At 41.7% G+C, this 17,174-nt stretch overlaps 1 protein-coding gene across 1 annotated transcript in view; it reads right to left on the reverse strand.

The window, feature by feature from the left end:
• The window catches only part of LOC137653467 (solute carrier family 22 member 7-like), a 117,133-nt gene that overhangs the window by 18,591 nt on the left and 81,368 nt on the right, over nucleotides 1–17,174 (reverse strand). Inside the window, exons 9-11 of the mRNA XM_068386876.1 lie at nucleotides 12,298–12,491; nucleotides 11,824–11,996; nucleotides 4,364–4,548 (exon numbers count right to left, since the gene is read on the reverse strand). Coding sequence (XP_068242977.1) covers nucleotides 4,364–4,548; nucleotides 11,824–11,996; nucleotides 12,298–12,491 — 552 coding nt within the window. The remainder of the gene's footprint in view (nucleotides 1–4,363; nucleotides 4,549–11,823; nucleotides 11,997–12,297; nucleotides 12,492–17,174) is intronic.

Below are 17,174 nucleotides of genomic sequence, written 5' to 3' on the forward strand. Positions count from 1 at the left end.
GTTACCATTAGTCATCAGATATTGCCTTGGTGGGAAGAGACTTGGCCTCATGAAGCGAAGAAAAGGGGAAATGTTTAATTTTGGGCAGTTAACATACAAAGCAATATGAATATCAGGTGAGTACTGTATAGAAATTTATCTTATAACTGAAATTCCATTTTTCAGAGGCATTTTAATTGTACAAGAACATAAGACACACTAATATGTATACCATATATGAACAAACTGTTTCTTTACATCTGTGACATGTCTTTAATGTGCCTTCACCTCTCCAGTCTCACTCTCATAGTATATCCAAGGAAGATAGGGAGGTGTGGCCGACCCATTCAGTGACTGTTAGGCAAAAAGGTCACAAACCAGGAAATGCTCAGTTCATACCAATAACCTTTGTAGCTAGGTTAGAAGTTATTCTTACTTTTCTATTAATTTTCTGCATACAGATGCATGCAAAGATTCTACATCTGTTAGATTTCATTGGTAAGTTTCGTCTACACTTTTGACCTTCAATTACAAGAATAACAAATTGCAGGGTCTACATTAATACAGATGAATTTTATGGTAAGTTAGTAACATTTACTAACTGAATTAGGATTTTAGGGTATTAGTTTTATTTTTTCTTCTATTTTTAGTTTCCCCAAAGATGAAACCCTCATACTTTACTTTTACTCTCCTCATGCATATCATTGCATAAGAAAAATGTTCAATTCATGCTTGATTCTTCAAAGAACAATTTCAAAGTGGTATCAACAGGTAGATGGTCAACCAGGTTAAATCCATTTTTTATAGATGCATAAAGAATTTGACTACATATCTGATACAATTACGATGCCAGATAATACTTAATAATCAATCAATCAATCAATCCTATACAAAGATACAGGTTCTTTTGTGAGTGGTTACCATTTTATTATTATTATTATCATTAGCTACAACCCATGTTGGAAAAGCAGGATGCTATATGCCCAGGGGCCTCAACAGGGAAAATAGCCCACTGAGAAAAGGAAACAAGGAAAAATAAAATATTTCAAGAACAGTAACATCAAAATAAATATTTCTTATATAAACTATAAAAACTTTTAACTAAACAAGTTGAAGAGAAATTAGATAGAATAATGTGCCCGAGTGTACCCTTAAGCAAGAGAGCTCTAACCCAAGATGGTGGAAGCCCAAGGTACAGAGGCTATGGCACTACCCAAGACTAGAGAAATATGGTTTGATTTTGGAGTGTCCTTCTCCTAGAAGAGCTGCTTACCATAGCTAAAGAGTCTCTTCTACCCTTACCAAGAGGAAAGTAGCCACAAAACAATTACAGTGCAATAATTAACCCCTTGAGTGAAGGATTGTTTGGTAATGTCAGTGTTGTAAGGTGTATGAGGACAGATGAGAACCTGTAAGGAATAGGCAGACTATTCGGTGTATGTGAAGGCAAAGGGAAAGTTAACCATAACCAGAGAGAAGGGTCCAATTTAGTACAGTCTTGCCAGTAAAAAGGATCCCATAACTATCTAGTGGTAGTATCTCAACGGGTGGCTGGTGCCCTGGCCAACCTAATAACTATATTTACAATTAGTATGGCCCTAATCTAATGCCTGTAACATCTCCATCCTCAGACTGTTATGTGGTTGGCAGGAGTCATCACCTTTACTTCTTTACAGGACTAGGTCCTCTTACATTCCCTGGTAATAATGAATCAGCTAGGCTTTGTTCACAATTCATTGTCATCCCCGTTTCTTGACAGGTGGCGACTATTCAGCCTTTCCTCAAAGCTATAGGCTTTTTGCGAGAGACTGCACACAATATGTCAGAATACTTGCGAATATACTCTGCAGCTGTTTATTAGGAAATGTGGGCCATCTACTGTGATTGGTGTCATAGAAAGGATACTTCTCTAGTAGAAGCCTCTGCAAATAATAGCTAATTTCCTCATCTAAACTAATCAGAAGCTCCTCTCAGTCTCAGCAGTGAAAGGCTATTACTTAGCCTTATACCAGGTCTTCAGACTGAAGGACTTAGACCTTTCATCTTAATGGGATCTATCTATACTCTTGAGGAGCTTTTAGCAGTCTTGTCCTCCCATGAAATTTAAAACACCGGCGTTGGATGTCATCCAAGATCTCAGGTCCCTCAAGAAGTCCACATACAAACCCTTAAGACAGGCTATTTTTCCCTATTGGAGCCCCTGGGCTTATAGCATCTTGCTTTTCTAACTAGGGTTGTTGCTTAGCTAGTAGTAGTAATAATAATAATAATAGTAATAATAATAATAATAATAATAATAATAATAATCTGTCAGTGGTGCAAGTCTTGAAGGCCAAAGCCTGGAAATGCCTGATGACCTTCACAGCCCACTACCTTCTAGAGTATACCCATAGGTCCCTGGATAATTTTACCCTTGGGCCAGTGGTAGCTGCTTAACAAGTTGTATGATGAACCTAGCTCCCACAAGGGATAAGAAACATCTCGTCGAAGTAAGAATTCATGGCCATTTTACCATTTTTCTTTCCCCTCTCTTTGGGTGCAGCAGTTTTTAAAGGTTTAAAGGCTGTTCATGATAGCAGAGGCAAGGGACACTAACATTGCCATAGTAAACAGGGCAATACCCTAGAGACTGACCATACATCATATAATCAGTGGCCAAGCCCTTCTCCATCCGAGCTAGGACCAGGGAGGGCCAGGTAATGGCTGCTGATGACTCAGCAGATAGACCTGTAGGCTCCCCCCAAACACCCCCTCCTTAGCTCACTAGGATTGCAGACACTAAATGAACTAATGAGTCTGAGCAGGACTTGAAACCCTGTCTGGCGATCACCAGGCAAAGACGTTACCAATTATTTGCTGGATCAGATGTCTGATGCAGGCAAGCCTGCCAGTAGAGGAACATCTCTGTACTTTAGAGTGTAGGATTATCCTTTTGCTGGATATAGGTTCTTCCATGACCATCAGTCAAGTGTTGGCAGAAACCTAGCCTATCACCTGGGACATTCTTTTCCCAGATTATTAGGAGGTTGAAAGAAGTCGCTATTTTGGCTCCTTTTACAGGTCCAAGTGCAATGAGTAATGACCATCCCAGGATTTAAACCAGCCTGTTTTATTATACGAACTTTCGCCTTCCTAAAGATAAGACTCCTATTATTATTATTATTATTATTACTATCCAAGCTACAACCCTAGTTGGAAAAGCAAGATGCTATAAGCCCAGGGGCTCCAACAGGGAAAAATAGCTCAGTGAGGAAAGGAAATAAGGAAATAAATAAATGAAGAGAACAAATTAACAATAAATCATTCTAAAATAAGAAACAACGTCAAAACAGACATGTCATATAATAAACTATCAACAACATCAAAAACAAATATGTCATAAATAAACTATAAAAAGACTATGTCTGCCTGGTCAACAAAAAAGCATTTGCTCCAACTTTGAACTTTTGAAGTTCTACTGATTCAACCACCCGATTAGGAAGATCATTCCACAACTTGGTCACAGCTGGAATAAAACTTCTAGAGTACTGCGTAGTATTGAGCCTCGTGATGGAGAAGGCCTGGCTATTAGAATTAACTGCCTGCCTAGTATTACGAACAGGATAGAATTGTCCAGGGAGATCTGAATGTAAAGGATGGTCAGAGTTGTGAAAAATCTTATGCAACATACATAATGAACTAATTGAACGACGGTGCCAGAGATTAATATCTAGATCAGGAATAAGAAATTTAATAGACCGTAAGTTTCTGTCCAACAAATTAAGATGAGAATCAGCAGCTGAAGACCAGACAGGAGAACAATACTCAAAACAAGGTAGAATGAAAGAATTAAAACACTTCTTCAGAATAGATTGATCACCGAAAATCTTGAAAGACTTTCTCAATAAGCCTATTTTTTGTGAAATTGAAGAAGACACAGACCTTATATGTTTCTCAAAAGTAAATTTACTGTCGAGAATCACACCTAAAATTTTGAAAGAGTCATACATATTTAAAGAAACATTATCAATACTGAGGACGAAGATTTGTATTTGTGTATTAAAGTGATTTGTATTTTTCCTGACTATATAAGTGCTAGGCTAAGATCAAAGTGTGTAATTAATGGCCTGTCAGGTAGGCAGGGCTTACCTGCCACCCAGCATTAACTACCACCACTTTGTTATGAATTCTAACAAATTATTTACAGCTTTGCTGAAATCATTCTCCTATCAAAGGACTCAGGGTTGTATAGCTAGCAAAAATACAAATTACTTTAAATATTAAGATTTTCTTCTTAATTTCATTAACTCAATGACTCATTACCACAGGTACAGTTTAAGATGCAACTAAATTTTATTAGGCCTAGATGTAACTACACATAAATAATTTAACCTAACGCTCTTACCAGAATGTCATTGATATAAGGCGAGAACAGGCTGCCAATCCTCCCACAAAAACTTGCTTGTGACAAGGCAAGGGGACGGTACTTGGTGGGAAACAACTCTGCTGTATACAGAAAAGCCAGATGAAAAGCAGCAGTGATCAGGAACTTTCCTGCTTGAGCTAAGAATATTGAAGGCCATTTGACTCCTGTGGGGAAAAATATTTTTCTTAAATTCAAATAAATACATAAAATATATACAAATATAAAGCCTAATAATGTCGCATACATGCTTAAAAGATGTTTCTAATCTTCCTTCATCTTGTTTTTGAAGCAAAAATACTACATTCATTGCAGCAATCCAAAAGATTTATGGCAATTAGCTATTGAATTAACTTTTATGTCTTCAAAATTTTTATCGCAAATAGGAATTAAATGTTTCTTTTTACTGATAGCATAAGAATATGGGATAAAACAAATTACAAAACATATTGAATAACACAAAAACTAAGGAACATTATATGTTTAGCATAGTTTCCTATCTGCATAATTAAGACAAAAAAAAAATATTTAAGTTGGCACAAAAACTATCAACCTTGTAACCTGGTGAAAAATGTTATTTTTATTAGTAAAATAAATTTTTGAATATACTTACCCGATAATCATGTAGCTGTCAACTCCGTTGCCCGACAGAATTCTATGGAGGGATACGCCAGCTATCACAATACTAGAAGGGGGTGTACTTACCAGCGCCACCTGTGGCCAGGTACTCAAGTACTTCTTGTTGACACCTCCTCAATTATTCCTCGGTCCACTGGTTCTCTATGGGGAGGAAGGGAGGGTCGATTAAATCATGATTATCGGGTAAGTATATTCAAAAATTTATTTTACTAATAAAAATAACATTTTTCAATATTAAACTTACCCGATAATCATGTAGCTGATTCACACCCAGGGGGGTGGGTGAAAACCAGTGTACAAGATTAAAGGATAGCTAAGTATCCCATATTTCATATAACAGTTATCTCAAATAACAATGAAATAATAAGTACCTGGTAAGGAAGTCGAATTGAACCGTTACTCTGCCTCTTTTTTAAGTTCGTCTTCCTTACTGAGCGCAGCGTTCCTCTTGGAGGCTGAATCAACCCAAAGGTGCCAAAGTATATGGGGTTGCAACCCCTACTAAAGGACCTCTACAAAACCTCTAACCCAGGCGCTTCTCAAGAATGAATAGACCACCCGCCAAATCAAAAGGATGCGGAAGGCTTCTTAGCCTACCGTAACAACCATAAAAACAACAATAAAAGCATTCAAGAGAAAGGTTAAAAAAGGTTATGGGATTAAGGGAATGTAGTGGCTGAGCCCTCACCTACTACTGCACTCGCTGCTACGAATGGTCCCAGGGTGTAGCAGTTCTCGTAAAGAGACTGGACATCTTTAAGATAAAATGATGCAAACACTGACTTGCTCCTCCAATAGGTTGCATCCATTATGCTCTGCAGAGAACGGTTTTTATTAAAGGCCATCGAAGTAGCTACGGCTCTTACTTCGTGGGTCCTTACCTTCAGCAATGCAAGGTCTTCCTCCTTTAAGTGAGAGTGGGCTTCTCTAATCAGAAGCCTTATATAATATGAAACCCCATTCTTGGACATGGGCCTCGAAGGTTTCTTGATGGCACACCATAAGGCTTCTGACTGTCCTCGAAGAGGTTTAGACCTCTTAAGATAAAATTTGAGAGCTCTGACAGGGCAAAGAACTCTCTCTAGTTCGTTACCTACCATGTTGGAGAGGCTAGGTATTTCGAACGATCTAGGCCAAGAACGTGAAGGAAGTTCGTTCTTTGCTAGGAATCCGAGCTGAAAAGAACATGTTGCAGATTCGGTCGTGAAACCAATGTTCTTGCTGAAGGCATGAACCTCACTGACTCTCTTAGCTGTTGCAAGGCAGACGAGAAAAAGAGTCTTGAGGGTAAGGTCCTTGAAGGAAGCTGACTGGAGAGGTTCGAACCTAGGAGACATAAGGAACCTTAAGACTACGTCTAGGTTCCAGCCTGGAGTGGATAGACGACGCTCTTTAGACGTCTCAAAAGACTTAAGAATGTCTTGAAGGTCCTTGTTGGCAGAAAGGTCCAAACCTCTGTGGCGGAGAACTGAAGCCAACATACTCCTATACCCTTTAATCGTAGGGGCTGAAAGGGATCTCTCATTCCTAAGATGTAGAAGGAAGTCAGCTATTTGGGTCACAGAGGTATTGGTAGAGGATATTGAATTGGCTCTACACCAGCTTCGGAAGACCTCCCACTTAGACTGGTAGACTCTACGAGTGGAAACCCTTCTCGCTCTGGCAATCGCACTGGCTGCCTCCTTCGAAAAGCCTCTAGCTCTAGCGAATCTTTCGACAGTCTGAAGGCAGTCAGCCGAAGAGCGTGGAGGTTTGGGTGCAACCTGTCTACATGAGGTTGACGTAGAAGGTCCACTCTTAGAGGTAGAGTCCTGGGAATGTCGACTAGCCATTGAAGTACCTCTGTGTACCATTCTCTTGCAGGCCAAAGGGGAGCAACCAGCGTCAGCCGTGTCCCTTCGTGCGAGATGAATTTCTGCAGAACTTTGTTTATTATCTTGAACGGTGGGAATGCGTACAGGTTGAGATGGGACCAGTTCAGTAGAAAAGCATCCACATGAACTGCTGCAGGGTCTGGAACAGGGGAACAGTACAGCGGAAGTCTCTTGGTTATGGAGGTGGCAAACAGATCTATGGTAGGTTGACCCCACAAGGTCCAAAGTCTGTTGCACACACTCTTGTGGAGGGTCCATTCCGTGGGAATGACCTGATTCCTTCTGCTTAGGCGATCTGCTGAGACGTTCATATCGCCCTGAATGAACCTCGTGACCAGAGTGAGGTTTAGACCTCTTGACCAAATGAGGAGGTCCCTTGCGATCTCGTATAGGCTCCTCGAATGGGTCCCTCCTTGCTTGGAGATGTAAGCCAAGGCTGTGGTATTGTCTGAGTTCACCTCCACCACTTTGCCTAGCAGGAGGGACTTGAAGTTCAACAGGGCTAAATGAACTGCTAGTAGCTCCTTGCAGTTGATGTGGAGTAATCCCTGTTCTTCGTTCCACGTTCCCGAGCATTCCCGTCCGTTCAAGGTCGCACCCCAGCCCGAGTCCGATGCATCTGAGAAGAGATGAAGATTGGGGGTCTGAATAGCCAACGATAGACCCTCCCTGAGAAGGAGGTTGTGCTTCCACCACAGGAGAGTGGTCTTCATCTCTTGGGTGATTGGGATAGAGACTGCTTCGAGAGTCGAACCCTTGTCCCAATGAGCTGCAAGATGGAATTGAAGAGGGCGGAGGTGGAGTCTCCCTAGCTCGACGAACAGGGCCAGTGATGAAAGGGTCCCTGTGAGACTCATCCACTGTCTCACCGAGCAACTGCTCCTCTTCAGCATGCTCATGATGCACTCTAGGGCTTGGCTTATCCTGGGGGCCGATGGAAAAGCCCGAAAATCCTGACTCCGAATCTCCATTCCCAGGTACACAATGGATTGGGAGGGAATGAGTTGAGACTTTTCTATGTTGACTAATAGACCCAGTTCTCTGATTAAGTCTAAAGTCCAATTGAGATTCTCCAGACAGCGACGACTCGTGGAGGCTCTCAACAGCCAGTCGTCTAAGTAGAGGGAGGCTCTGATGTCCGATAAGTGTAGGAATTTTGCTATATTCCTCATCAGATGAGTAAAGACCATAGGAGCTGTGCTTAGGCCAAAACACAGGGCTTGGAATTGGTAGACAACCTTTCCGAAAACGAATCTCAGGAAAGGTTGGGAGTCTGGATGAATAGGAACGTGAAAGTAGGCATCTTTCAAGTCCAACGAGACCATCCAGTCCTCCTGCCTGACCGCTGCTAAGACCGACTTCGTCGTCTCCATCGTGAACGTCTGCTTGGTGACATACGCGTTGAGCGCGCTGACGTCCAGCACCGGTCTCCAACCCCCTGTCTTCTTGGCCACAAGAAAGAGACGGTTGTAGAAGCCCGGGGATTGATGGTCCCGGACTATAACCACTGCCTTCTTCTGCACAAGTAGCGACACCTCCTGGTGCAATGCTAGCCTCTTGTCCTCTTCTTTGTAGTTGGGAGAGAGGTTGATGGGCGATGTGGTCAGAGGTGGTTTGAGGCAGAATGGAATCCTGTAACCGTTCCTCAGCCAACTGACAGACTGGGCGTCTGCACCTCTCTTCTCCCAGGCTCGCCAGAAGATCTTGAGTCTGGCTCCTACTGCTGTCTGGAGATGCGGAGAGTCAGTTTTTTCCTTTAGATGTCCTGGAGCCTTTCCTGGACTTGCTCCTGTAAGAGTCTGGACGGGAGCTTCCTCGGCTGGGGGCTCTACCACGAAAGGGCGGTATGAACCTCGTAGCAGGGGTATCAACCACTGGGGAGCGATAAGTCTTGGGGACTGAGGTAGCAACCTTAGACTTACGAGCCGATGAGGCAACAAGATCGTGTGTGTCCTTTTGTATCAGGGCAGCAGACAAGTCCTTAACCAGCTCCTCGGGGAAGAGGAACTTCGAGAGCGGAGCAAAAAGGAGTTGTGACCTTTGGCAAGGTGTAATGCTGGAGGAAAGGAAGGTACACAGCTGTTCCCTTTTCTTCAAAACCCCTGATACAAACATCGACGCAAGCTCACCCGATCCATCCCTAATGGCCTTATCCATGCAGGACATTAATAGCATGGCAGAATCCTTGTCCGCAGGAGAGGTCTTCTTGCTGAGGGCCCCCAGGCACCAGTCAAGAAAGTTGAACATCTCAAATGCTCTAAACAGTCCTTTCAGTAAGTGATCCAGGTCTGAGAAGGTCCAGCAAACCTTAGAACGCCTCATTGCAGTTCTCCGAGGCGAGTCTACCAGACTTGAGAAGTCAGCCTGGGCAGAGGCAGGTACTCCCAAGCCTGGTGCTTCTCCTGTGGCATACCAAACGCTCGCTTTCGAAGTGAGCTTAGTTGGCGGGAACATGAAAGAAGTTTTGCCAAGGTGTTGCTTAGTCTGCAGCCACTCCCCTAAGATCCTTAATGCTCTCTTAGAGGACCTTGCTAGGACTAGCTTAGTATAGGAGGACTTAGCTTGTTGTACGCCCAGCGAAAACTCAGATGGAGGAGAGCGGGGAATAGCAGAGACAAAGTGGTCTGGGTAAACCTCCCTAAGCAGAGCCAAGACCTTACGAAAGTCAATAGACTGTGGAGAAGGCTTGGATTCATCCACGTCTGACGAGGGATCCAGGTGTGCCTCCTCATCATCAGACGCCTCATCACCAGAGTGTAGCGAAGATATTGGACAAGAATGCTGAACAGCAGAGTCAGAACGAGTAGGAACAATAGTAGTGGTTTCCTCTTCAAGTAACTGTTGAGGGAGAACCTGAGGCTCAGACTGCAAAGGCTGAATAACAGACGAAGCAGAAGGAAGGCGCATGGGTGGAGGAGGCTGACTCCTAGCATGAGTGGTTGAACCCAAGGGTTGCGCTTGCTGAGCGGTTGGTGGAAGCGGAGTAGCAAGTTCCTGTTCCTGTGGTGTGAGCGGAGCGTGATGAGGTTGAGGCTGCGCAGAACAAGGTAAATGTCTCGCAAGCTGAGGCTCCTGAGGCGCAAGGCCAAGGTGTAGTGGAGCTTGTCTTGTGGATGGTTGAGCTCGCTGCAGCGAGAGCTGAGGAGACTGACTCATGGACGGGAGAGGTTGTTGTACCTCAGCCAAGAGTTGCACCACTGGTGGAGCAGCAAAGGGAGGCGGAGGAAGAGAGGTATAATCCTCCTGATCCCATAGCAAAGGTTGCCTTAAAGAAGGCGGAGGCTGAACACCACTGGGAACAGCAAACTCAGACCGTGGCTCAACATCGTACGCCTGGCAGGTGGTACTGCGATCAGGCGGAGCAAGCGCAGGCGGAGCGAGCGCAGGCGGAGCGAGCGCAGGCGGAGGGAGTGTAGGCGGAGGCGGAGGTGCAACACTCTCAGCCCGACACTCACGCATCAAGTCCGAAAGCTGTGCTTGCATGGACTGTAGTAGAGTCCACTTAGGGTCGGCAGAAACTACAGTAGGCTGAGGTAAAGCCTTAACAGTCGAGCTCTGTTGTGGCAGAACCTTACTCCTCTTGGGCGGAGTGCAGTCGACAGATGACTGCGGCGAGTCAGAGCTGAGCCAATGACTGCAACCTGGCTGAGCACTCGCGGACTGGACTCTGCGTTTAAGTGGTCTCGAGACCTGAGACCAACGTTTCTTCCCTGACAGATGATCAGCGGACGAGAAAAAGACGGGCTCAATCGTCTGCGGGTGGGAGTGACGGTCTTTGGAAGACACGCCCGCAACCACCGAGGATACTTCTGTGCGCCTAACAAGGCCTGCCGAACCCTTATGCCCTTCGACATTGCTTCTCCCCTGGGCTTGGGAGCTTGCAAGAGGTCCCGGACTGGGAGGAAGACTGGCTCGCACAGAAGTATCCTCACGCACCACACTGGCACTGACACTAGCACTTGGCACTGCACTGACACTAGCACTCGTCACAGCACTGGCACTAACTCCACCCACTGCACTCTTGACCTTAAGTTCCTTAACTTCGGCCATCAGAGACTTATGGTCACTTACCACTGACTCTACTTTATCGCCTAAGGCCTGAATAGCACGCAAAACAACAGACATATCAGGCGGAGGGCAAACAGTAGGTTCGGGGGTAGCCACTACAGGGGTAGGAAAAGGTAGGGGATCATGAGGTGAGGAAAACAGTGAAGAGTGAGAAGAACTCCTCCTAACTCTACCTCTCTCTAACTTAGATGAATATTTTAAAAGACGGACAAATTCCAGTTCCGAAAGTCCGGCGCATTCCTCACATCGATTTTCTAACTGACAGGGCCTGTCCCTACAGTCAGAACAAGCGGTGTGAGGATCTACCGAGGCCTTCGGAATACGCCTATTGCAAGACCTACATCGTCTATGGGAGGGGGCTTGCGAAATGTCAGACATCTTGAATCCAAAGAGTTAGCCAAAGGGGTTTCCAAAATCAAGCAAAAGATCGTTAACCGTTAATCAGGACTATATAAAAGCTATCTAGCTAATATAAGAAGGTTTCCAGTAATGCGACAGCCGAAATCTGAGAGAATACTTCACCAATTAGCCGTGAACAAACTCGAAGATCATAAGCGTATCCCAGAACGTCTTGCCGGAAGCACGACAGAGGAATAATTGAGGAGGTGTCAACAAGAAGTACTTGAGTACCTGGCCACAGGTGGCGCTGGTAAGTACACCCCCTTCTAGTATTGTGATAGCTGGCGTATCCCTCCATAGAATTCTGTCGGGCAACGGAGTTGACAGCTACATGATTATCGGGTAAGTTTAATATTGAAAAAGCAAGAATATGATTTTGTTATAGGACAGTACTGGATAAAATGAAAGAAACAACAATTACTAGCAATGGGAAATGTTAGTTAAACTTATGCAGGCCCTCACCATTTGGGTTTATGAATAATAAAGTTGTTAGGAGCAAAATGCAAATTGCACCTGATACATAGAGTCCAATGAATGTTTTCTTCCTACCAATCACCGTAACTGCCTGCCATAGCATGATATAGGAGGGAAGTTCCAGCAGTCCACCCAGGAAAATGAAGAGGTAAGGGTCAACGCTGTTAGAAATGTAAATAAAATAAGGTGCAAGAAATAAACTACCATAATAAAGAAGGGAACATTTTGTTCTCTCCAACACCAAATCTATTACTTATGAGGAGAAAATAAAACAAGCTTTTTTTTTAATATTGAATTTTAATCCTAACTTCCACTGGTATTCAAATATTGCATAAAGTAAATCAAAATAAATTTAAAGCTTTTGCTTCTATCCTAGAATGTCTTTCTTCTACATTCCTCACAAAAACACGAAATTAGCATGAGTACATAAATCAAAATACAGTATACTGTAAGACAACTTACCTCAGGTTTGTAGCATACAGTGCAATTCCAAAGTATACCATAGACACAGAAAACCAGCAGAAAAGCATAACCAGAATAAGCTTCCTTGTTTCAGGACTGATGTACAATGACCCTTTATCCTTCAGGTAATTAATTGCTCGAGAAAACAAATTTCCTTTGATGCAAGGAACATCATCATCATCATCATCTTGTGCCTGTATCAACATGAGACATCAAGAAACTAATTTATTAGAGTGAAATTATATAGTAAGAAATTCAATTAAATCAGCATAATTTGGAATAGGTAAAAATATGCCATAATTAAATTAAAAAAATTTAATAAAACTTAATTTTGATCTCACACTGATGAAAAAATGAAAATAATTATACAGTAGTTATATTCAAAACTGTCTATTCATAAAGTTTAATATTTTATACTACTCAATGATTTCAGTAAGATGACTTACGGATTAACATGTATTTGAAAAACACATTTTGTTATAACAGTTACAAACCCAAGTTCCATGCCTTTATATAATTATTTCTGATGCAGTAGAACATCTAAAGGAAACATGCATCATGAACTATGCTTCCAAGATAATGCTTAATAACTTTAGCTCCAAAAGATATAAAAGCCATTCTAATTCTTAAAGCAGCATATTTTGACAGCAGTAGATAATGGTCTGCATCCTAGACATACTACTGCCTTGACCGCAAACATAGATCATACCAATGCTTTGAAAGAAAGTCAGACCTGCATTCCGTTACTTTATTACCTTAAAAACATAGGTCTACCTAAAACTTCTTTGATTTGATATACATTTATGCCATTGCTTTGTTTGGTCTGTATATCAACATGCAAGCATGGTAACCTAAAAACCTGCATGATTAGATGTAAACACTTCAGATACTTTTGAGACTCATAACCATGACTTTACACAGTCCTTTGCTGCCAGGTTACCAGAAAAATTCTATTCAACAAATTGAGTGGTAGAAGAAATTTATTGAATACAAGACATCGCTGCAAATCAAGCTGATAAAATTTACCAATCTACAATTTCAAGAACTAATGTCATTAGAGTCACACCTTCAGCATGACAGTCATCAAATTGTAAAGTTAATCCTACTAACTTCAGAGTTTGTTCTTGGGTGGAGTCTCTAATAATATTTACTTTCAGTTAATATATGATGCTTTATTTTCTAGCGACACTGGAATTTGCTATAAGATATAAGAGAAGGATGAGTGCTGGCTATTTTAACATTTTTCTCTACAGTATATGACTAATGGGGGCCGAAGCATAATAACTTACATATCGATCAACTAAATTACAGTATAAATACTATTTCGTTGTTTAAGCAAATTGTTTACTCTTGAGAGACTGATTGTGGGTTACTACACATCCATTGTTTGCATTTACTGTTGAGAGCTTTCTGTTTTTGTATAACGTAATAATTAGCTGGCTCTTTTAACTAATTCAGAGCTTCCAAATATTTATGCATAAGTTCACAGATGTTTTACAAGAGCTATTTTTACCTCCATCAGCCTGAATTCCAGCATGACTAAAGTCACAAGAAGACATCCCCAAGAGGGAAGTTTGTTCTATTTCAAAATTAGAGTAATTTCATCTTTCGGTATTTGACTACGTTCAAAACACTCCATATAGTTATAATTGCTAATCTGCGAATCAACCATAACATCAAAATAATGAACCACATGGTTAGTGTGTGTGCAGCACTTCCCTTTCCATGTAGGCTTACTGCTTGCCAGAATAGAGAACAAAGGAACAATGAGAGGTTTATTTGCGAGCGAAATTTATACCACGACTCTCAAATGGTCCATGCTCCATAGATCAGTTGAGAGCTGTGATATAAATTATAGGGAATTGTGAAACATTAATAGTGACCCACGAGTATGGCGTGCACATTACATCCATTACCTCTTGCCAGAACAGAGGAGCAATGAGATAATGTTTATTTGTAAGTGAAGTGAGCCATGGTAGAGCAAAAACCATTTGAGGGACTCAATGGCAATCATACTTGGTTATGATACTGTACTTTAATTTCACAGCAATTACATGAACCATGCAGTATATTTCTACAACTCGTTATCTTGTGTTTATTATGCATTTTTCAGTTTGCTCCTTCTTTTGCACTCTATAAATCGCCAGTTCCTAGAGGACCTTTGTTCCTCCCCTTAAATTTAGGATCCTGCAGTGTCTTGTCACTTAGGTCTGAATTCTACAGCAGGGCCTTTATTTTCAGGCCAGTTTCTTTCAGAGAGGGATTCAACAACAATGGGGAAAGTATCTGGAAGCTGGTTCCTCTATGGAGGTAGAAGAGAGAAATTCCTTCAGTAACCCCTGGTTACACAGCTATAGATGTGGCTTTTGGCCCTGATAAAATATGTTCATATGCGAGGGTAAGGAATTCTCTTAAATGGGCATTAATGATGCTGCCTGAGACAGTTTTGTTGGCTTGGAGATTGCTTCTGCCAGGTCAGAAAACACCCTTCCTGGCAAAAATGGTCAAGGTAGGTGTCCAGTCACTAAACTGCTGCTAAAGTAGTTTCTAACCTCCTCAAAGAATGCAACCCTTCAATGGGAGTTTATCAAGGATAGAATTGCAAGGGTTCCATGAGGTTTTATGCCTAAGAGTTTGATGCTAAGATTGCTATACATCAATTGGTGAATGCTGTTCTCCCGCTCATTTCAGAAACTATAAGGAAGAAACCTCCACATCCATTAACTTAGGAAAGGAGATTACACTTTAAGGGACACCAGTACCACCACCAACAGCAGCATTTTGAGCATCCTCCAAAAAAAAAAAAAAAAAAAAAAAAAAAAAACAATTTGTTCAGGAGGTTTTGTTCAAGCATTCTCAGTTTGACTCCAATACTCTTTATTGTGGTTTGGCCTGATTAACACCAAAGGGAAAGAAACTTCAACAACAACCTTCTCAGGCTGGGGTATTTAGTCAATTAGGATACTTTCATGGGAAGATCTGGTTCCTTTCAGGGATAACAGAGTAGGGGATCCCAACAATGAATGTGTTTTAGTCAAGGGATGCCTATGTTTCTAAAAATTACAGACCTGCTCTCATTGGGTGAATAGTATAATCTTGAAAGGTCTGGGCTGGTCTTGGTAAACAAAGTTCCCACTAAGGCACAAGTTCTTCCCGCCAAAAACCCGAGAGCTTAGCTTAGTACAGTAGTCTGCAAAATGTAGATGGGAGCCATAGAGGAGTATTTACTCCTGAAGTTCCATGGCCAGTTTTCTAGTGTCCCTATGAAAGACTCAATCAAGGGAAGATTGATCCTTAACCTTTCGTATTCCATGAAGTACATCAGTCATGTAGCATAAGCCTAGGTGAAACTGCTTACCCAAAGTAGACCCTACAATAGGTTTTTATGACACTCCCAAAGTTATTTTATTGGAACCCTTATCTTTCTTCCCTCGTTTCTAAACTGCTGCCTTCTAAATGACAACTATAGCCCATATCCCGCAGCTATTACACTGAGGGACCTGAAGTTGACCTGTAACTTAAATCTCTTAAGTCACTTACTAGCCCATCCCTATCACTCTTCACTTCCATCGTCTCCTGTGAAGTCAAATTAAAAGCCGCTCATACAGGTACAGGGCAATGTCATGAAGTTTTAATATAGTTCCCAGGGTAATCATAAAATTTTAAAAAGCAATGATAAATTTCTTGTAGTTGCAGTAAGTACATTTCATTCATTACTTCATTCATTACTACGTCCTTCAAATATTCTAGGTCAGTGTTAGGTTTCCTTACCAATGTTCCCGATCAAGACTAGTTCCATCAAAGGTCTTCAGATGAAGAAATTCACCCAAAGGCCTCTCAGAAAAGAACCTCTACTGTCAAAAGCAACCTTCAGAGCCCTTCCTTTATTCAAGATGGCAGCTGAAGAGAGTCCTTGGCCTGCTCTGGTTTGATTCAATCATTGTTCAAGTCCTGAATATCAGGCCCAAAGATTTCAATTAGGTCGGGAGGAAAGCAGCTCAGAAAGGGCTATAGGACAAATGCTTCTTATTACCACTTCACTGCAAGAAGCTTCTCAGACTATGGTCGTCTTCGTTGGCTCTTTCCATGTTGGTCCCTTTTGTCTCTCCCCCATGAGCTAAGCTATATTCCTACTTGGGAAAGCAGGATGGTACAAGCCCTAGTGCCTCAATAGGGAAAGTAGCCAGGTGAGGAAAGGAAATACGGAAGTAAAACTATATATGAGAAGTAATGAGTAAAAAAAGAAATTAAAGATCAGTAACAACATTAATATAGATGGTATATATAAACTATGAAGAGAGGCTTGTATTAACCTGTTCAATATAAAAAAACATTTGCTGTAAGTTTGAACTTCTGAAGTTCCCCCAATTCAACTATGAGATAAAGATCATTCCACAATCCAGTCACAGCTGAAATAAAACTTCTAGAATACTGCGTAGTGTGGAGCCTTATGATGGAGAAGGCAAGACTGTTAGAATTAACTGCATACCTAGTACTATGTACAAGATGATATAGTCTGGGAAGATCTGAATGCAAAGGATGGTCAGAATAATGAATAATCTTATGCAACATGCATAAAGAAATAACTGAACAACAGTGCCGGAGATCAACTTTAAGATCAGGAATGGTGAATTTAATAGACCACATGTTTTTATCCTACAAATTCAGATGAGTCGGCAAGTGATGACCAGACAGGAGAACAATACCTGAAACAAGGCAGAATTAAAAAATTAGAACATTTCATTGGGATAAACAGATCACTGAAAATCTTAAAAGACTTCCTAATAAGCTAATTCTTTGTAAAATTGAAGAAAAACAGACAATGTGCTTTTCAGAGGAAAAATTGTAATTAAGAATCACACCTAGAATTTTAAAGA

Source organism: Palaemon carinicauda, chromosome 14 (genome assembly GCF_036898095.1).
Source record: "Palaemon carinicauda isolate YSFRI2023 chromosome 14, ASM3689809v2, whole genome shotgun sequence".
NCBI classification, from domain to species: Eukaryota; Metazoa; Arthropoda; class Malacostraca; order Decapoda; family Palaemonidae; genus Palaemon; species Palaemon carinicauda.